Here is a 22,805-nt window from a genome sequence, read left to right as displayed (position 1 = left end):
ATGAAAGTGTTAGAACATCATCAGGTCTATGAATTGATGTTTTGAGATTTAAATGAAGGATAATGTTCCTGCTCACCTTGGGGGATGACTGTTAAATTTGACAACACTGTACTCCACACCCTCCTCCTCCTCTTCCTCCTCCTCTTTGTGTCTGCGGGGTCCTGTGATGTTGGAGTAGACAGGATCTGTATCGTTCTTCACAAAGCGGACACTGGCATAGTAAAGGTCCTGTTCCTCTGGCTCCCCTGGCTGATCAGGTAGACACTGCAAAGACAAATTCACTTTAAATCTTATGTGTAGTGGTGCTGAACTTTGGTTCTTGTCCCAGTCGTGGTGACACCAAGTAAAGCAAGGTGGCCTTCAATTGCTTAACACTAATATTATATGTAACCACAACAGAAAAGGCCAAAGCAACATCCACTCGAGCATTGATCAATCTGCACCTATGACAGAAATAAATAAACATCTTGTTGAAACACCAGACTCTGGATGTAGAAGAGACGGATCAGGCAGAGTTAACAGAAGTCCGAACAGAATTAATCTGTGAAGATGGATGTCAGAGGACCAGCATGAAGCGCTTCTCAGTCAGATTAGTATTCAAAGTGAACTGAACTGAAGAACCAACATGATATTTCACTGGAAGCTCTACTGAACTGTACAACTCACACCTCACCTGCTCACCGTCGTCACGTCTCTCTCCAGGCTCAGATGACTGCTTGGAGGTCCTCTTTTTTCTGGTGGTAATGATAGTTTAGTTGCCAAACAGACTGCTAACGTGAGTGATTTCCAGGTATTTACTGAACAATGCTTCAGTAAAACAGATCTGCTCACCTTATCAGTAGGAAGACAGAGAGGAGTATGATAGCAAGGAAAAGAGCAGCAGTTATTCCAATGACTGCTGATTTCTGCGCTCTTGGGAAAACTGTGATGAAATAAAAAAAATAATTCAGGTTTGTTAAGATGTTTTAACCCAAAGACCCCTTAGAAGGATATAACATAAATATTTTCTTTGTTCGTGTAAACTCAGTTGTCAATTTATTAGGTACACATAGCCCAAATGAATGTCTTATTCAACAGTCCTGCAGTAAATCCTACTTATGTACCTTCATGAAGAAGTTTCTGTGGCTTTGCAAACTATCACTGGTATGAATGGGGTGAACAAGATCACAGAAACATCAGTCTGTGTAATGCAATGTAATTCAGATGTCTGTGTGCTCAAAACCAACAGCTTTGTGCTAGTCATTGTGTTCGTGTTAAATGACATGCATTTCTGCTGTCAGTGCTTCTAATCCAGTGACCATGTCCTTCTAAAGGAATTACCCAGTTTAAAACAACTTGGGTCTTTTTACAGCTCTGACCATGGTTTTACTGGATGGTTTGGCTGCTCTTGGTTCTCGAACCGTCTGACTTCTACATTCTATCATATAGTGGATTATGACATTTGTTTAATGTGAAAAGGTGTAAATGAATTAAAAAGTTTACCTTTAACAGTCAGATACAAGGTGGAGTTCTGACGTCCTCTTTCATTCTGGGCTTCACAGTAATAATTCCCACTGTGTTCAGCTCTGACGTCAGTGATGGTGAAGATCTGTCCTGAAGCTTTTGGTGAGTCTTCATTCTCCTTGTACCAGGTGTATTTAGCTGCTGGGTTAGCATCACTGCTACAGGTCAGATTCACTGAGCTGCCCTCCACTATCTGACCAGAGGGACTCACTGATGCAGAGAGAAGCCTTGGAGGATCTGGAACAACGTACACAAACAACATTCTTAACTGCAAATTGCATTACTGAATAATATGCACATGAAATGTTATGGCTGAAAAATATATTTCCTGGTTACTAATCACCTGTGTTCTGATGTCCTAATCTCTCATGAAAAATAAAATGTGACTAACACTGGACATCTATAAATAAAGAAGAGTTGATCTGTCCAACGCAGAGGGAAGCTTTGGAGGATCTGTATGTATGAATATTGATCATTATAAGTTGACTCATGTTATTTTTAATACTTTGTTACAGACATGGTAGAATGTGGAAAGTAGGTGGTCTGGTGAATGGACGTCAGTTGAACTTGGTGCCAAAGGTGAATATTAAAAACTCTACTGCACCTGCTCCCTGAACTACAGCAGCAGACTGAAACTGACACAGACAGGTACGTTCTTCTTGTTAAGTGAAAAGAAACTCCAGTGATTTCATGTTGTCCTTCACAAAAAACAGATGTAAACAATGACTGAAGATGTCCTGACCTCCACTCCATACGGGTCAAACTCCAAAAACACTGATCCTACATTTCCTATAATTCAGTAGTATTTTATTTAGACTTCCTTTTCTTCAAAATACCCAGTTTACCCATTCAAGCCGCACAGTTCAGTGTAATTACCACGAAGCCTGAAAAAACTTGTTGATTAAACCCAGAGTGAAAATAACTCTAACAACGTCATTAAGGTTCTTTTTTCAGGCCACAGATGACAACATGCAGAGGTTTTCAGACTGAGCAGAGCTCCTCATGATGAGTTAACTACACTTCATGTGTTCAATCAGTGAAGTGACCCTTGTGTTAAATGTTAAAGAATATGACAGATTGAATCTCTCCATAATGTAGAAGCTGTATTTCACTCACATGTCACATCAATAGAGATGGATTTAGATGTATTATTCCCCAGCTCATTCTCAGCTGTACAGTGATAGTCTCCAGAGTCTGAGGACTGGATGGAGCTGAAGGTCAGTGATTCTTTACTGAGAGGTTGAAGTTCTAGATTTCTATTTGTCTTGTACCAGGTGTATTTAGCTGCTGGGTTAGCTTCACTGCTACAGGTCAGAGTCACTGAGCTGCCCTCCACTATCTGACCAGAGGGACTCACTGACACAGAGGGAAGAACTGGAGGATCTGGAAGAGACATCAACAGACATGATACATAGACACAGATACACTATAGCCTTCATTATTTGTTAATAGTTTAACTTCTTAAGAGAAAGTATATTCAGAAAGACAGTAACTGAATTAATTTGATTTGTAAAATTAGATTTTCATTTTGTTGCCTCTCCTTACAGATATGTGAATTAAACTGTAACTGAGTCACATTTTGGAATAAAGATGCTTTGTTTAAGAAAATCAGTGACTGAATAGAAGTGTAAAACTCTACTGCACCTGCTCCCTGGACTACAGCAGCAGACTGAAACTGACACAGACAGGTACGTTCTTCTATGTTCTTCTTGTTAAGTGAAAAGAAACTCCAGTCATTTCATGTTGCACCTTTGTCCCTCACAAAAACAGATTTGAAGAATGATGGGAGTTGAAGCAGCACAGATATCCTGACCTTTGCTCCCTAAAGTCAAACTCCAAAAACACTGATCCTACATTTCCTTTAATACGGCAGCATTTTATTTTGACATCTGTCTTCAAAATACTCATTTGTTTCAAGCCACACAGCTCAGTTTGTAACATAAGCTGTAAAATGTGTAAATCTAAAGCTCAAGCTGAAAAAACCCCTGACAGATTGAATCTCTCCATAATGTAGAAGCTGTATTTCACTCACATGTCACATCAATAGAGATGGATTTAGATGTATTATTCCCCAGCTCATTCTCAGCTGTACAGTGATAGTCTCCAGAGTCTGAGGACTGGATGGAGCTGAAGGTCAGTGATTCTTTACTGAGAGGTTGAAGTTCTAGATTTCCATTTGTCTTGTACCAGGTGTATTTAGCTGCTGGGTTAGCATCACTGCTACAGGTCAGAGTCACTGAGCTGCCCTCCACTATCTGACCAGAGGGACTCACTGACACAGAGGGAAGCTTTGGAGGATCTGGAACAACGTACACAAACAACATACTTAACTGCAAATTGCATTACTGAATAATATGTGTAGGGCAGCACATGAAATGTTATGGTTAAAAAATAGATTTCCTGGTTACTAATCACCTGTGTTCTGATGTCCTAATCTCTCATGAAAAATAAAGTGTGACTTACATTGGACATCTATAAATAAAGAAGAGTTGATCTGTCCAACGTTATTCCCACATTTGCAGTGGTAATACCCAATGTCCTCAGAGCTGATGGAGGTGAAATGATAAATGCCGTTTTGTTCATGAGGCAGCTGCTGGTTCTCCTTGTACCAGGTACAAGTGGCTGCTGGGTTAGCTTCACTGCTACAGGTCAGAGTCACTGAGCTGCCCTCCACTATCTGACCAGAGGGACTCACTGACACTGAGGGAAGCTTTGGAGGATCTGGAGGAGACATCAACAGACATACACAGATGAGAATGCTGTTATACTACAGCCTGTATTATCTGTTAATAGTTTAACTTCTTAAGAGAAAGTATATTCAGAAAGACAGTAACTGAATTAATTTGATTTGTAAAATTAGATTTTCATTTTGTTGCCTCTCCTTACAGATATGTGAATTAAACTGTAACTGAGTCACATTTTGGAATAAAGATGCTTTGTTTAAGAAAATCAGTGACTGAATAGAAGTGTAAAACTCTACTGCACCTGCTCCCTGAACTACAGCAGCAGACTGAAACTGACACAGACAGGTACGTTCTTCTATGTTCTTCTTGTTAAGTGAAAAGAAACTCCAGTCATTTTATGTTGCACCTTTGTCCTTCACAAAAACAGATTTGAAGAATGATGGGAGTTGAAGCAGCACAGATATCCTGACCTTTGCTCCCTAAAGTCAAACTCCAAAAACACTGATCCTACATTTCCTTTAATACGGCAGCATTTTATTTTGACATCTGTCTTCAAAATACTCATTTGTTTCAAGCCACACAGCTCAGTTTGTAACATAAGCTGTAAAATGTGTAAATCTAAAGCTCAAGCTGAAAAAACCCCTGACAGATTGAATCTCTCCATAATGTAGAAGCTGTATTTCACTCACATGTCACATCAATAGAGATGGATTTAGATGTATTATTCCCCAGCTCATTCTCAGCTGTACAGTGATAGTCTCCAGAGTCTGAGGACTGGATGGAGCTGAAGGTCAGTGATTCTTTACTGAGAGGTTGAAGTTCTAGATTTCCATTTGTCTTGTACCAGGTGTATTTAGCTGCTGGGTTAGCATCACTGCTACAGGTCAGATTCACTGAGCTGCCCTCCACTATCTGACCAGAGGGACTCACTGACACTGAGGGAAGCTTTGGAGGATCTGGAGGAGACATCAACAGACATGATACATAGACACAGATACACTATAGCCTTCATTATTTGTTAATAGTTCAATTTAAACTAAAGAGAGAATATTTCCAGAGTGACTGTAATAGAATTAATTTAGTTTTCATTAGATTTTAATGATTAAATTATTCATTCCATACATGAATTAAACTGCGTAGTTGAATCACATTTTGGTCAGTGTGTCAGATATAATACTGAACTTGACTTGGTCTGAACTAGATTACATTACTGAGTGAAAAAAGAGGTGTAAACTCACACATTATCACAGAACAGCGATAGTTGTCTTCAGGACTATATGTGTAAAAATATTTATTTTTTTCTCCTTTAACTTCTTGTCCATTCTTGTACCAAACGTAGGAGGTCTGATCTGGAACCTGACAACTGCTGTGACATGTCAGCTCTGCCAGGGTAGGATACTGACTGACTGTTGATCTCCTCACATGAACCTGGAGCTGAGGGTCTGTGAACAACAAACATGTCAACATACACACTAACAAAGACACACTAATATTTGAAACAGACTTCCAGCACAACATTTTTACCTGAGACAGACACAGTGACTCCAGGTTCACCAGTAAATTTCCCATCATGTTGGTTTGTTGTGAACCTGAACTTGTACACAGCTGAGTCGCTCTCTCTCAGGTTTGTGATTGTCAGAGTGCACCTGTTGTTTTCACAGTTATACTTCACACGACGTGAATACTCTGGGTCTGTTGTCAGATCCACATAAACCCCATTACTCTGTTTTATAAACCAGAATCTTTCCTGAACCACAAGGTATCTTCTGGGTGGGTATCTGTAGGTGCAGTGTATGTTCACTGTTGATCCTTTAAAGGCACAGATCTGAGTAGAAGTGTAAGTCACTCCCCAGCCATCCTGACCCTGTACCACTGTAACACAGAGCACAGCAGAAACCACAGTCAGATTCCAAACACCAGCAGAGAACAGACGGATTTTTCCTTATTCATCTTTGGAGACATGAACTACATTTCCAAAACTACCTCCAGGGATGTCAAACCATCTGTTACAGAGAAGCACCAGTCTGCATTTTCAGTTCAGCTAACGACTCTACAAACGGATGAGGAACATTCACACAGAGAAGAACTCAGTGAAACCACCTGCTGAGATGAGTTAGAGCAATGAAAACCTGCGGCTTCGTCTATTAAATGACAAACAAACGTAACATGTGAGCGTTATTTCCTGCAGAAACCTCCCACCTCAGCTGTATCCATGAACCTCCTCCACAGTGCTGAACGGAGCTGACATGAGATCAGCGGAGAGATGGGGAGGTCCTGTGTTCTGAGCAGGGCGCCGCGCGCAGCTCCCGGGTGCAGACAAACCAAACGAAGCGCAGCGGCTCGCGCTGGCAGTGTCATCAGACCCTTCACCCCAGATGTTACTTAACTGCGGTAACTGTGTCTGCAGACAGCGTGCTTCCGCTAAACCAAGACGGGGGTTTTCTTTATTTTTAATGAGAACCAATAACTCTAGAAAAAAATCGCAGCGTATCAAAGACAGTTTTCACATCGTATAACATGATGTGCTCCACATTCTGATACGTTTGCATTTGTAATTCATTTGTCATATTTGTTTTGTTATTTCCTATGAGACTATTTCTTTAAAAAAAAAAACGCCGTGAACATGTAACGACCGGTGACAGACAGCATTAAACACGGAGTAAACGGAGAGAAACAAGTGATGAGGATCAACCCTGCTCTCAGGCAACAAGAGCTACTTTCACTTTCATGGCTGAAACCTAAAATACTGGTGATCGGAGAATGATTGAGTTCTTTTTTTTTCCTAACCTCACTTTAGTTGCTTTTATCACCTTGTAGAGATCAGTGTAGACATGTACAGTACCTGGCACAGTGAGGAGGAGGAGGACAACAAATCCACTCGCTGCTGCGGTTAAACTCATATCTGCTCCTGTCGTCTCTGTGTGTGACTTCAAACACAGTAAAACAAGTCTTCAGATAAATAATGTACACACAGTGGACATCAGTCACATCACAGATACTTTACCTACAATACAGCAAATCTGTCAGCAAAAGACAGAGGACAAGCTGTTAAAAATACACCCGAGCTTCCTTCCTCTTTGCCTAATTTACATGCGTGATGAGCTGGATGCCAGAAGATTAGACCCAAAAACGAAGAAGTAACTTGTGGTTTGTGCAAAGTTTGCACTTATTAATGTAAGTTATTTAAGAGAGCGTGAGAAAATCGTTACACACCACACCCAGAGACACAAGAGAGACCATTTAAAGAAGACTAAAGATATGTTTAATCTCATCATCTGTGTAAGAACAGTTCAGTGTGTCAAAAAGATGCAGAACAGTGTGCGTCAAAAATACATGTAAAGACAGGGGCAAGAAAAATTATTATTAAAAAAAGACACGTCAAAGAAAGATTTAAAAAATAAATTAAATGAAAATGAAATAAGAAGCAAATAATAGAGTGAGTGAAGTTAAATTAAGACAGAAATAATAACGAATATGGACAGTTGATAAATAATAAACCAGCTCTGATGATGAATATTAGTATAAAATGTATATACAGGCAGTGAGAATGGGATGTGGCAGTAAACTAAGCTTTACTGACATCTAGTGGCAGCAACTGGAAACTACAACTTGATCAGAAAACACATCTTCCTTCAATAGTAAAGCAGCAAAACAATGAGCTACAATTTAAGTAATTCAGAATAAATATAAAGGATATGATTGAGTGTGCAGCTGAAGGAACAGGACTGAATGTAGAATGTGAACCATGTCACAGTTTTACTGAAACGAGGATGTAAAGAAAAGAAACCTTTCTCTTGGTTTGTCTCTCTGCTGCTGCAGACAAATGCAGAACAGTGAAGAGTGACTGTGGCTCGTTTAGCTGCTTGGTTTCAATAAGCTGTGTCCAGAGATGACCTAAAAGACAGGAAATTAGTCATCTTATATTGGACAAAAAAACAAAAACAGGAAACAATAGGAAACAATTATGAAGCCTGAATCTGCAACACTGCACTTCACCACTAGAGGGCAGTGAGACATCAAAGATACTGGATCAGGACTATAACATTTTACCATGGGCTTTTATTCTGAAAAGGTTTCACTTAAAGTGAACTACAGTCCACTCTGCTGTGATGAGATTTACAGCTCAAATGTAAGTTAAATCTCCTTCAGTAAACACAGTATATAGTTTATAATGACAACTGAGAAATAAACAACAGATTTAAATATGATTCGTCTTCAAAGCTGGTAAATACAATTCTAGGACGGGTGACTGAGTGGGAATGACAGAGGCCCATTCTCTCTGTTACAGATCAGTGTACCATCACAATGATTTTGAAGCTGTTGTTTGAAAGTAAAATGATTACATGATGTTGCTCTAACATGGGAGAGGCTCTAACCTGACTGTTCTTCACACCAGGTCTTCCTGCTCCTCTGTGTCTTCTGTCTGTGCTGCAGTGATGTCCTCATACTCAGGACAGGAGTCTAACTGCTGTGGAGAGATGAGACAATGAGCCTCACCGGACCTCAGTCATCAAACCTGCATATAATATATAAGAATCTAACCAGCAAGTTGTTTATTAAATAGAAATGAACTCCTCAGCTTCTTCAGTTTCCACAGTATAAACCAAGTTCTAACTGTGATGTGAGGTTTTTAGGTTCTGGAGGACCTCTCTGTCTCTCACCTCTATCATCTCTCCAGCTTCTTTGGGTTCAGTCTTTAAGCTCAGATGTTTCTTCTTCCTGGATTGAATCAAACAACAAATACAAACTTTAACATGATGAAATTCAAAAAACTAAAACTACAGCAAGTTTGAAGAAGAGAATAAAAGAGCAGTGACTGAACTGAGGGGTTTTTCTTACCTCGTCCACAGACTCACGACAAGCAGTGGAATCAGCATCAGGACCACCAGAGTCAACCTGATGATGTTCATCATCATTACTGATTCCCCTGGAAATTAAGACCAGCACACAGGAAATATTAGCAGTGAGATTAGACTGATGGATCAGGTTCCCAGGTCAGTCAGTCAGTCAGAGTCATCCATGTGCAATGTGATGGAGCTATTGGTGCACAACTATAAGAAAACTTTGTGTGTGTGTGTTAAGGTCAGGATGTATAATTTACTTGTCCAAACAGTCAGATACAAGGTGGAGTTCTGATGTCATCTTTCATTCTGGGCTTCACAGTAATAATTCCCACTGTGTTCAGCTCTGACGTCAGTGATGGTGAAGATCTGTCCTGAAGCTTTTGGTGAGTCTTCATTCTCCTTGTACCAGGTGTAGTTAGCTGCTGGGTTAGCATCACTGCTACAGGTCAGATTCACTGAGCTGCCCTCCACTATCTGACCAGAGGGACTCACTGACACAGAGGGAAGCTTTGGAGGATCTGGAGGAGAGAAAGTGAGGATAAAGTAACTTTATTAAAATGCGTCAAGGATGACTTTTCAAGGTGGAAGTGATTATTAAAAAGTTAACAGTTGTTTCAACACAAAAGTTGTTGAACGATTAAAACATAAAGTTTCATTAGTGACACTGTGGAGTAAACTCACACACTGGAGGGGAGCAGTGATCCTCATGTCCTTTAACAGCACAGGAATATCTGTTGTGATCATTAACAGAGACTCTGAGAGAAAATCTTTCTTCCTCCATTTTCTGTCCATTCAGGTACCAGACATATGAAGGATGATCAGCTACATTACAGCTGCTGTGACACCTCAGCTCCACCTGCTCTGATGATCTTCTTCTCACCTGGAGGTCTGAAAATGTGATGAAACAACAGGAAGTAACTAAACTAGCAAAGAACAATCAAAGCAACAATAAAGATTCACAGTAGAGTTCCTGTGACACTGAACAACAAACAACTAATTATTCAGTATTCCAGTGAAAATGTTACCTGAGACAGACACAGTGACTCCAGGTGAACCAGTAAAACATCCACCATCTTGGTTTGTTATGAACCTGAACTTGTACTCAGCTGAGTCGCTCTCTCTCAGGTCTGTGATTGTCAGAGTGCAGCTGTTCTCAGCACAGTGATACTGCACACGACCTGTGTAGTCTGAGTCTGTTCTCAGATCCACAGGTTCTTTATTTCTCTTTTTGGTAAACCAGTATGTTTCTTTAACTGCAGTGATCTGATCATTTATCCTGGGTGGGTATGTGTAGGTGCAGTGTATGTCCACTGTTGATCCTTTAAAGGCACAGATCTTAGTAGAAGTGTAAGTCACTCCCCAGCCATCCTGACCCTGTACCACTGTAACACAGAGCACAGCAGAAACCACAGAGTCACAACAACACAGTGAAACTTTATGGAGGCTGAAACCTGCTACAAGACTAAAATACATTTCCCAAAACTACTTGGAGGCTCCAACACTTGCAAGTTTGTAAGACAAACATGTCTTATATTGATATATATTGTTATACTGTGGAAAAGTAATAATGTTCTCCTTTGGTCTCTTCCTTTTAATGCACTTTTAAACTCATGATATTAATGACAATTCTGACTTTGATATTATTGCCACAGATGAAAAAAAACATGGAGAAGTCCAAAGACAACTGATCAGAAATGCATTTGACCTGTGAATGTTAATGCAGGTTTACTGAACAGCACGAGAGGGACAAGTAATTATTATTACTATCATTTGTGTCTGAAACTTTCTTTTGTTTCCTCTGTGTTTACTCTCTCTGGTCAGGGTGGAGTTGAGTTTGAAAGAAAACCTCAGAACAGGCGTGAGTATATCTTCAAACTTTGTTGCTGTTCTGTGTGGTTAACACTTTGTTAAGAGGATGGAAACATACTTTGACATCAGAAGGTAACACAGTGAAGTGGTTATTATTCTCTATAAAACAGACAAAAACATTTGCAAATTAACACTTAAATTACTGAATCCTAGATGACCCACTTAAAGCTTCATTCACACAGTTACTTTGACATACACCCCTTCAATGTTGAGGTGAAGAGACACAGAGATGTTGCACATGTGAAAACATTTAACAGATCTAAGACTTTGGTTTCGTGTGTTAAACAGGTGATGATGGAGAAAAATGTGTTTTAATGATTTGCATCATTTGGGATCAGATCACACATTAAATCTAGAAAACTGAAGACTGAGGATTCAAAACTGTTTCAGCTTTGAATACGTTTTCAAAATGCCCCACAAAGTAAATGTAGATATACAGTACCTGACACAGTGAGGAGGAGGACGACAAATCCACCTGATGCTGCTGTTAAACTCATAGCTGCTCCTCTCATCTCTCTGTGACTTCAGAGACAATAAAACACATCAGCAGCTAAATAATGTTTTCAAGAAATATCAGTCACATCAGAGAACAATTCTTCTTCCAACAGAGAAAAGTGATGTTCCTCTGTGAGTGGCACAGTGAACAGGACTGAAGTCAAGCTGTTAAAACATGGTGGTCTTACTTCCTGTTCACACTCATATAGTGTGGTCAATGAGTGTGACCACACTCTGTCATTACTACTGACTATATAACACTGTCCTCCTCTGAGCTCTGTGAGTGTCATCTTCTGGCCATAAAGGTGAACATATCCAGCTTTTAAGCAGCTAACAGCTCCACTACATTGACCAGCTTGTTGCTAACTTTGCCTGCTGTTCAGAGCTGCTAAAACCAAGTTAAAGAAGTAATTATTTTGTTGTCCTGCAAACTACATATGAACTTCTGGCACTTTAACTGCTTAAATAAACTACTTTTGCATCACAATGAGTTAAAGAAAATGAACTACATTAGTACAGGCAGATGTCAGATGCAAAAAACAAAAAAAAACATTTACCTGTAGGTAAGGTTCAGTCTGTAGTCAGCCTCAGCATCATGCACTTAGCAAAAATGACCTGACAGCAGGATCTTCCTGTATGTCTCAGTTAACCAAATATACATATGGAAGATTATGGTCATTATTTATTTATTAATGATCAAACATTGAGAGAGAATGGAAACTATTAACAGGATGTAACAGGCTAAATGATACACATTCAAACAATGTACACAAAGTAATAATAAAAATACTAATACTACTACTAATAATTATAATAATAATTTAAAAATATCCATTTGAATTTCAAGCAAATGTGCTGTTCATTAAACCACGATTATGATAAGACTTAAATAAAAAATAATAAAAAAAACAATATAATAACAAATAAAAACAGGGCAAACTGATGCAGAACAGAACAAAGATAAAAGGTAAGGACATTATGTTAAGAGGACAAATACAAAACACATGGTGAATCACAATATTTTCTATCAGTAAAATAATAGATGACATGTTAACCACCACCTCTTAACTCACTAATGTCAAATAAACAGAATTTAGAAGATTTTAGAACTTTCCCAACTCACCATCTTCGATTTTTGTCATTCTTAACGTTAATAACGTCACTGTGCCCAACAACTAGTGTGCAAAAATTGTCTTGTTTCCTCTCATGGCCCTAATAAAAGAGTGTTACTAAAAAAAGTTTCACACATGCACTAGGCTTCAGTTCCAAATAGTGGTACCATTGGCTTGTTGGTGCGCCCCAGCAAACACAGTTGTTGCTGGCAAACGAGCAAGAGGCCGAGGAGGAGGAGTGGATGGAGGGTAAATGAGAGTTTGGCCTGTGAAGATTAGACCAATATTTGTCAGGTGGCCACAAAAACATGATACAAAAATCACAGTCACACCAAATCATGAAAAAGTTTGTATACTAAATAAAGATAAAATGAATTACCATGTCTGAATGTTAGACTAGAGACTCTGGGTTGCCTCTGACCCTTCCTGATTTCTGTTACTAAGAGGTAGGAAAAGAAATAAGAGAAGAAGAAGAAGAAACAGAATCCTTTACTGTCATTTACACAGACAAAAAAATGGACATTACACGATTCAAGTAACCCAACAGTGACTATAAAACTCAACTCAAACTGTTTATCAAATAAGCAAAAAAATGTGTGACAGGGTGTTTTTGGTGGGAAATTTGAAAAACCAGCCAAGGCAATGGTCCAAAGCAAGGTCCATCTGTCAGTGTATGTTAGTTGAAGGCCAGTGCTGTGCTTATAGTAATACTGACTTTAAATCAAAACAGTTCACCAAATATGATGACAAGCAGTGACTAAGGACAGTTACACAGATACACAAACACATCATCTGCGTATAAAGAAACTGTATGAATTTCACTGTTCATTTTTGATATGTATATAATCTTGTGTCACTTGTGGCAGTGTTTCAAAGCTCAATACACAGAGAAGTTAGGAGCTGTATATGCAACCAATTACATCTCTTTGGTCTTCTCTTGATCGTCAGACACCCTGATCAAAATTCAGTTTGGTCTTATAATGAGGATGATGTTCCTACTCACCTTGGGTCAGCAGTGTCTCTGTTAAATATGACAGTAGCGTATTCTACACCCGCTGCTTCTCCTTCCCTCTGGTGTCTCAGAGGCTGGGCTGGTTTGATGTTGAAATAGAGAGGATCGGCCTGCTTCATGGAGAAGTGGATGCTGGCATAGTGAAGGCTATTCTTCTGCTCTACTGGTTGTTTCTACAGACATTAGACAAATATGATTACTTATATATTTGTACAGCTGACCCTCTGACAAACAGAAGAGGCACCAGCAGGAAGAAAAGAAGCTTCAGTACCACAAAAGAAGAGGAATAAATCTGAATCTGAAAAACAATATTTTACTTATGAATGCAGCATCTATCCTTTCATTTTCACATTCACATTTCCAGTGCTGTGTGAAATGTGGAACCATCTTTTGTACTTGAACTGATGCTCCTCACCTGTGCACTTGTGTCTGGTCTCTCAACAGGTTTAGACGATTGATTAGAGGCTCTCTTTCTCCTGGTTGGGAGAATAAAAAAAAACAAAATGACAAATAGATTAATTCTTAAACTGATTACTTGACATGTCGTGTTTCAGTGTTTCAATAAATAATGATTATCTGCTCACCTAATCCACAGCAAGACACACGTAAGTATAGCAACAAGGAAAATAGCCACGATTAGTCCGACAGCTGTTAATATCCCTGCTCCTGGGAAATGGGAGTCAAATAAAAACAATGACAGTTAATCATAAGCAAAAACTCATTCATTCTGCTAAATGTCACTGAAGAACTGATTGCTTTTTTGTTGCTGTATGTTTATTCTATCATCATCTATCAGCATTTTATTAAAGGAATAAGCCCATTGAAGCTGTGGTTTACAGTGATTTCAGGGCTTATTGCTTTGAGTGGGAGAAATCACAAAAATGCTAAAGTGATCAGTCAGGGTCAGGCAGGGCTAATGACTACAAATTTGTAAAGAAATCTGGGGCTGTGGAGTTAGAAAGAAGAGAGCTTACCAAACACACTCAGATAGAATGGCACAACAGTCAGATACAAGGTGGACTTATAACGTCCTCTTTCATTCTGGGCTTCACAGTAATAATTCCCACTGTGTTCAGCTCTGAAGTCAGTGATGGTGAAGATCTGTCCTGAAGCTTTTGGTGAGTCTTCATTCTCCTTGTACCAGGTGTATTTAGCTGCTGGGTTAGCATCACTGCTACAGGTCAGAGTCACTGAGCTGCCCTCCACTATCTGACCAGAGGGACTCACTGATACAGAGGGAAGCTTTGGAGGATCTGGGGGGGTAACATTTGAACACATTTAATCAGCATGAAGAATAGAGGAGAAATATGATGATGTACTGTATGTTGTATGTTCAGTTGTTGCATGGTTTTGTAAAGACTGATTAGCAAGTGAGATATTTTTGTAAAATTTGACTGAAAAGGATTTTGCTTCACTGATCAGTGATTAAATAGATTTACCAATGTTTTCTACTCACACTGGACGTCTATAAATAGAGATGTAGAGTTGATCTGTCCATATTGATTCTTAGATATGCAGTAGTAGATCCCTCTGTCCTCAGAGCTGATGGAGGTGAAACTATATATGCTGTCCATTCCATGATGCACTGTTTGATTCTCCTTGTACCAGGTGTATTTAGCTGCTGGGTTAGCATCACTGCTACAGGTCAGAGTCACTGAGCTGCCCTCCACTATCTGACCAGAGGGACTCACTGACACTGAGGGAAGCTTTGGAGGATCTGGAGGAGATGTAGAAACAGCAGTGCTCAGCAGAGCAAATCTGGATGCCAACAGGGACTAAAACTGCAGCTCAAACCATCTGCAAAGTTCAGCAACAGACTGAAAAATTGACTTAAATCAAGTTTTGTTTCATTTAAAGTAAGTTTCACTCACATTTCACATTAATCAAGATGTACTGAGATATATTCCTCCCCAGCTCATTCTCAGCTGCACACTGATACTCTCCGGAGTCAGAGGACTGGATGGAGCTGAAGACAAGCTGTGTCTTTTCACTAAGAAGTTGAAGTTGTTGACTGCCATTCTCCTTGTACCAGGTGTAGTTAGCTGCTGGGTTAGCATCACTGCTACAGGTCAGAGTCACTGAGCTGCCCTCCACTATCTGACCAGAGGGACTCACTGACACTGAGGGAAGACCTGGAGGATCTGATGGAGATAACAGTTTAACAAATGATAGGAAGATTTCACACTGGAACTGGATGTTCAGTACAGGGGCTGAATGATTGACAAAATGGAGAGAAAAAATGTATATAAAGTGGGTAAAGGAAGTAGCCTCTGTCTTGCTTAACCATGTGAAAAATACACGGTGTCCTATTAATTTAGGCAATTTTTTGTTTTGTTTTTTTTGACATGTGAGATTCTTTAAAATAGACAAACATCTGACCAGACATCAGTTTTTCAGTGATCCAGGAACACACTCAATAACATGTCTAAAAGCTCCTGTGATGATTTTGCAGTTTGATAACATTTCTGCATTTTTTAATCAACTCCTAGCACTAATTTACAGGAATGTTTATGTCAGTGGAAAACTGTGAAGTAAACTCACACACTAGAGGAGAGTGGAAGGTCTCATATCCTTTTACAGCACAGTAATAACTATCTGCAGTATGGGAAATGTTTCCTGCATAGACAGGAGAAGTGTCCTCCTCCATTTTCTGTCCATTCTTGTACCAGATATAAGAGGCAGTACCATCTGGACAACTGCTGAGACACTTCAGCTCTGCCTGAGCAGTGTGTGGGTCTGATCTAGTCACCTGCACCTGGAGATCTATAAAGAAAAAACAGAAACATCATTTTAAAATAAAATTGGCATCATGCAGTATCATATGAGACAAAATAAACAAACCTTTAAATTACCTGTGACATGCAAAATGACTCCAGGTGAACCAGTATAACCTATGCTGTTTAATATGAACCTGAACTTGTACTCAGCTGAGTCGCTCTCTCTCAGGTCTGTGATTGTCAGAGTGCAGTTTTTGTTTTTACAGTCATAATATACACGATCTAAATAGTTTGTGTCTGTTTTCAGATCCACAAATTTCCCATACTGATTTTTCGTGAACCAGAATCTTTTTTCAGCTGTAGCAGAAGGGCTTGGATGGCTGTAGGTGCAGTGTATGTCCACTGTTGATCCTTTTAAAGCACAGATCTCAGTAGAAGTGTAAGTCACTCCCCAGCCATTCTGACCCTGTACCACTGTAACACAGAGCACAGCAGAAACCACAATCATTCCTAACAATAGAGGACAGAATTTAATATTTTAGACCTGCAAGAGAACACAACATCATTTCCCAGAATGAGTTCAAGGTGCAGGAAATGCAAACTTGTAGCTTAATACCTATAAATGCTGTCTTTGTTTGAATTGTTTCTATGTTCTCTGTTTACCTAGAATATATTATCTTTATTTTGTGGTTCTGTCACAGGGTTTCAAAACAGTAACAGTAACTTACTTCCACAGAGCTCAGTTTGGTTCTGCCTCCTGAATGAAGCTGTTTTCCATTCTGCACTCACAGTTCTTGTTTGAATTATCGTCTTACTTGAAGCTCAGCAATGGGTGCACATTTTTAAAGTTAATTATATATAATATTTTTAGGCTGCTTTTAGAATGGAGGACAGATAACAGAGGACAAGTCATTAAATCACCTGATTCAGACTAAACTGAAATGAATTGCAAGAACTGAATTTTAATCACAAAAACAGAGGGTGGAAGTACAGAGTTGAATTTCAGCTTCTTGGACAAATATTTCTGCCCATATCTGATGATCAAAACCTGTAAACAGGCTTTCATATGTTAAATCACTGCAGTTCCTCTTAAGGTATGGTAACGTTGCAAAACCTTTGCTGCATGTTTTTTCAGTGTTGCATGTTTACTTCCTTTATCGAACAAATAGTAGAATGAAAATAAAATTTTATGACTTTCAGAACATTATTTTGCATAGAGCCACATTTAACCAAGGCCCATTGGAGTCCACAGGCAAAAAAAAGTTTGCTTAGTAATACTTTGAATTTTATGATATAAAGGTGCAGTGGAAAATGTACACACATAGGTAATCTCTCTTTGCACTGAGGCAGGACATGGAATAGTATGAAGATGCAGTGAAGGGCCAGTGTTGGACCTTTGAACATTATTTCAATTTCACTGAATACATAAAGACACAGGTAATATTCAGAGTTTGTGCTTGTTTGGCTTGTTTCTCTGTGTCTCTGTGTTTCCTCTTTGCAGTCAGACTATTACTGAGCGTGGGAGGAAACCGCAGAGAAATGCAAACCAGGGAGGTTGATACACAGATAATAAAAAGGCAAATTAATGTTGTCTTGCCTGGAAACATCAGGGTGAGAGACAGATTCAATTACTTTGGTACAGATGCATGATAATAAAATCTGAGTTAAAAAAAAAGCAGTTATTGTCAGGCAGTTTGTGCAGTAACATAGTGTGACATGATCTCATTGTGAATACATAGCATGCTGTGTGTTGTGTATATGCAGTTTGAACATTTTGCATGTTATTTCACACTGTTATGGTTAGGATTAGGATTAGGGGTTAGTAGGTGGAGAAATGACGAAAAAAAAAGCAAAAAATGTGTTGATCACACTCCAAATGACGTCAGGAAATTGTTGTTAATCATACACCATTTGGTGATAACAGGTTTTTTGGTGCTGCTGTCTGGAATCATCCAAATATGTAAAAACAGGAACAAACCAACTGGCAAGCCTTTCACTGGATCAACAGACAGTTTGTTATGTTTCATTGTTGTTATTGTTTGTGCTCAGGACTGGTTGAAAGGCAGAGTTGAGACTAAGTGGATTATCATGGTGAAGTAAAGATTTATTCCAGGTTCAGTGTGATTAGAGTGAGCCGTTTGAAATATGACGGCTAGTCTTCCTGGATATTGGTCTGACAATTAATCAACAAAAATATTATCACAAATTAAGGACTGCATCATAGTTAGTTAATAAAACCTGAAGCTCTTGCTACAATAAAACCACTGTGTACTAAACATGTGACAATACAAAAAAGTCCAGTACCTGATACAGAGAGAAGGACCAGGACAAATCCACCGGCTGCTGCTGTTGAAACCATAGCTGCTCCTCAATATTGTGAACATAAAAAAAAACAACTGTCACACAATTTTCCTCTGAGGGTCAGGAAACAGATCAGGGTGTTAACAGTCTGCCCACTGTCCTTCCTCTTTATACCAACAACAAGCAGGTGTCAGTCAAAACTCAAATGCCAAAACACCATGTTATCATTTCATTTTTTTATATACTTACTTTAATATTACTTATATCAAAAGGCATGAAAAGTAAAAGAAAAAAACAGTGAGTACATCAGACAACACACGATTTAATGTGAATAATACTAAACCACAAAATACAGCGAATAACGCAGAATATACACAACTTAACTAAAATTTATCTGGCACAATAAACAGTTAACTCCCTTATAGCTGAGGCAGATACGCTCACACTCAGGTGTACACGCACAGACCTGTACGACTGTGAGGGTGAAGTCCTCCTCAGTCCGCAGTCCTCCGACCTCCTCTCTCACCTGACTTCAGCTCTCTCTCTCACACACACACACACGCACGAGCTCACACTTAAACACCTGAAATTAACTTAAGAAACGTGCGTTAGTGTCAGCGTGTCCCTCTTCTCACCTGTGGCCGATTATCATAATTGGACCTTCACTGACCAATCAGACAAAAGAACAGAAGATAAAGGCACATGACCTGTGTTTACTTTAACAAAACCCCACCAGTACCTCTGATAACTGAGTTACTTTTTCATTCTGGCAGCTTATTAAACTATTCACACTCTATTTATAACTAAAATATCTTCATCTCTTAGATAACCAAATGAGAGAGAGTTACATCTGTTGTAAGAATTAAGAAAAAGAATAAAGTAGCTGTACAGTGACAATAGATATTGAAGTGAAAATAAAAATAAATCAAACTGGTGGGGAAAAAGAGGAGCAGAAAAAGAGATTTGATCAGTGCAATGTGTCTCTTTATCACCATCTAGTGGTAGAAGGCGGAAACTACAACCACTACCCCATTGATTGTTGTATTTATGCTGTTTCACTTACATGTTATAAGCTTATTACCTGTTAGCTGACTGGTACCATGCTCCAGTAAGAGAGAGGCTGGCTTTTATTTCTGTCTTGTTGATAAAATAAATGAATATAAAATACTACTAAACACACTGGCTGCTTGCTGGCAGATCTATCGCGCTGTAAAACAAGGTTCTGACATAATACACTATTAAAATCCTCAACAACTTTCTACTGAATTTTCATTCACAGAGGAAAATACACTCATAATACACATATATTTGCTTGTTGCGGAACTCAAATGCAGAATAAATGTTAATGTTAAGCAAGCTATGGATGAGCAGGTGGTGTAACTTGGTGGAAAATTCCCACCCACTACAGAGGCCCTGTCTCAGTTTGTGGTGGTGGTACATCCAGCTCCTATAGGTGTGTTGCATGGAGGCAGGAGGAAAGAGATCAAACCAGAGCTAAAAGGCCTGAAAAACATGCATGAGCTCTGTCAATATGCTTTAAAGGTGACTCATTTCATTAAAATTAAAATTGAAAATGCAAAGAGAATTTTTTTTTTCTTTCATAATATCAGTGAAGTTAAAAATAAATGAATACCATGGATGGAAAGTAGACCAGAGAGCCACTGTTTTCAGCTGCGTTTGTTGACCAAGCTGTACACTGCAGCTGGATCCTCGGGAGGTTCCTGACGTCTGGATCTGAAAGGGAAATAAATGAAAGGAGTTTCTGAAGATATGGTGTTAATGCAAAAGACTTAAACAGTGTCCATGAAATAGATAAAATAGCTAGCCTAATATACATTATTCTTGTTGCTGTGTGAGGAGCTGCTCACCTCGGTTCTGTCCTGGCACTCTTAAAAGTGACAGCAGCGTACTCGACCGTTTCTTGGTATTTCTTTGTCTTAGAGGAAACAGGTTGGCTTTTGGAAAACTGGACGCTGGCGTAGAGAAGCTGCTCCTGCTGCTCTGCTGGTTCTATCTGGTTATAATGAACAAATAAGATTAATTGTTTATTGTACATGTGTCAACGGCCCTGTGACAGACAGAACATATGGCTTCTGTCAATTATATAGACAGTAATATGTAATTTCCCCTTGAAGCAGTGTTGAACATTGGCAGAATCTTGACTTGTTTCTGACCATAGCAGAAATCAGAATCTTAAGGTGGAATTATTTTTAAGTTGGGGGAGTTGGTCTTGTAACAGGGCTAAGCAAGTCTCAGCTGTGCAGAATGTAATGCACCAGTTGTGACTGCAGAGGTCGCTGTTGCTCGGTAAATGTTACATGGTGTTGTTTTAACTACATGCTACATGAAGGCATTAAACGCACAGACAAAAGATATAAATGAGGAAGTTCCCTAAAGAAGGAGTAAATAAAGATAAACATGATTAATGGAGGACTTCACATCTCTTTTCTCACCTGTTCCCTGTCGTCTGGTCTCTCTCCAGGCTCAGACTCCTGCATGGAGACCTTCTTTCTTCTGGTCAAGACAATTAATTCAAAAGGTTAAACTAAAGTGCTAAAGTCCCTGTTAACATTTTAAATGACTCATCTGGTGAAACAGAGCTGCTCACATGATCCAGATGAAGACAGGAATGAGTATGAGAGCCAGAACAGCAGCAGGGACTGCAACAGCTTTTAACTTCCATGTTCCTAGAAAACAGAGATCAAATGAAAACACATTCAGTTCATTAGGGTGAGACAGGAAGTTAGCAGATATAGTAATAACATGGATTTACAAACACTGGCTTCCAAATTCTTGCAGCCACTCATGATGAAGGACCGAGGGCAAGAGGCCATGGAAAGAAAGCTGAGCTCCCACCTTTAAGGACGTTCACAGTTACTGAGCAGGTAAGTATCAGTAGACTGACTGTTCTGTGTATTCATAAACCCATGGTGCTGTCAGTGGTGCTGAAGTAGCAAAGTAAAAGTAAAGGAGTTTCATAAGGTGTATGGTTAGGAAATCCTCCCACACTGTGTGTTATGACTTCTGAGGCAGTGTGTGTGTAACTTACCTGCTACAACAGTCAGATACAAGGTGGACTTATAACGTCCTCTTTCATTCTGGGCTTCACAGTAATAATTCCCACTGTGTTCAGCTCTGAAGTCAGTGATGGTGAAGATCTGTCCTGAAGCTTTTGGTGAGTCTTCATTCTCCTTGTACCAGGTGTAGTTAGCTGCTGGGTTAGCATCACTGCTACAGGTCAGATTCACTGAGCTGCCCTCCACTATCTGACCAGAGGGACTCACTGACACAGAGGGAAGCTTTGGAGGATCTGGAGGACAATACATATATATACATATACATGCCATTAATATTGGCATGTATGATTTTTATGTAATTTTGCATCATAAAAATAGAACATAGTCATGAAACTTACACTGGACATCTACAAAAAGAGATGTAGATTTGATCTGTCCATATTGATTCTCAGTCTTGCAGTAGTAGATCCCTCTGTCCTCAGAGCTGATGGAGGTGAAATGATAATTTCCCTCTGGTCCTTCATGTAGTGTTTGGTTGTCTTTGTACCAGGTGTATTTAGCTGCTGGGTTAGCATCACTGCTACAGGTCAGAGTCACTGAGCTGCCCTCCACTATCTGACCAGAGGGACTCACTGACACTGAGGGAAGCTTTGGAGGATCTAGAAGAGAAGACAGAGGAATATGTTCATTCACAGGCAGAGCAGAGAAGATCATCAGGAAATGGTCAACACCTGAGAGGCTTTAACCTCAGCCTCTGTGAGTGGTTTCATTCATATATAACCTCACTCTCTTCTCTTCCTTACATGACTCCAGACTGCAGTTTCTACCTGACTACAGCTGCTGTGAAATGTTAACTCTTATTTTACAGTCTAGGCTAGAGCAGCAGGTAAATGTATGTGACAACAGAGCCAGTAACTATAATAATATAATCAGGAAAACAGGTCTAGAAATGCTGTAAGTCAGCAACTGAATGTTACTTTTTAAATGAGCTGCACTCACATTTCACACCAATAAAGATGTATTGAGATGTCCTCATCCCCAGGTTGTTCTCAGCTGCACAGTAATACTGTCCAGAATCAGAGGACTGGATGGATCTGAAGATATGCTTTGACTTTCTAATGAGAAGTCGAAGTTGTTGATTGCTGACCCTCTTGTACCAGGTGTATTTAGCTGCTGGGTTAGCATCACTGCTACAGGTCAGAGTCACTGAGCTGCCCTCCACTATCTGACCAGAGGGACTCACTGACACTG

General features: G+C 39.5%; 1 protein-coding gene and 1 long non-coding RNA gene across 2 annotated transcripts in view; both read right to left on the bottom strand.

Moving 5' to 3' along the window:
* The window catches only part of LOC108880790 (basement membrane-specific heparan sulfate proteoglycan core protein), a 42,679-nt gene that overhangs the window by 1,030 nt on the left and 18,844 nt on the right, over nt 1-22,805 (bottom strand). Inside the window, exons 21-29 of the mRNA XM_051070254.1 lie at nt 15,391-15,660; nt 4,877-5,143; nt 3,967-4,224; nt 3,536-3,802; nt 2,620-2,886; nt 1,483-1,740; nt 832-922; nt 674-734; nt 77-264 (exon numbers count right to left, since the gene is read on the bottom strand). Of these exons, the coding sequence (XP_050926211.1) occupies nt 77-264; nt 674-734; nt 832-922; nt 1,483-1,740; nt 2,620-2,886; nt 3,536-3,802; nt 3,967-4,224; nt 4,877-5,143; nt 15,391-15,660 (1,927 nt within the window). The remainder of the gene's footprint in view (nt 1-76; nt 265-673; nt 735-831; nt 923-1,482; nt 1,741-2,619; nt 2,887-3,535; nt 3,803-3,966; nt 4,225-4,876; nt 5,144-15,390; nt 15,661-22,805) is intronic.
* LOC127142445 (uncharacterized) lies at nt 7,427-8,602 on the bottom strand. The gene is made up of 2 exons (XR_007813186.1): nt 8,564-8,602; nt 7,427-8,081 (listed from the first exon to the last, which is right to left on the bottom strand). It is a non-coding gene; the product is annotated as an uncharacterized LOC127142445 (long non-coding RNA).

The sequence above is a fragment of the Lates calcarifer genome, linkage group LG5, assembly GCF_001640805.2.
Source record: "Lates calcarifer isolate ASB-BC8 linkage group LG5, TLL_Latcal_v3, whole genome shotgun sequence".
NCBI lineage: Eukaryota > Metazoa > Chordata > Actinopteri > Centropomidae > Lates > Lates calcarifer.
Note: the sequence above shows the minus strand (reverse complement) of the source record. Positions and strands in the feature narration are given on the sequence as shown.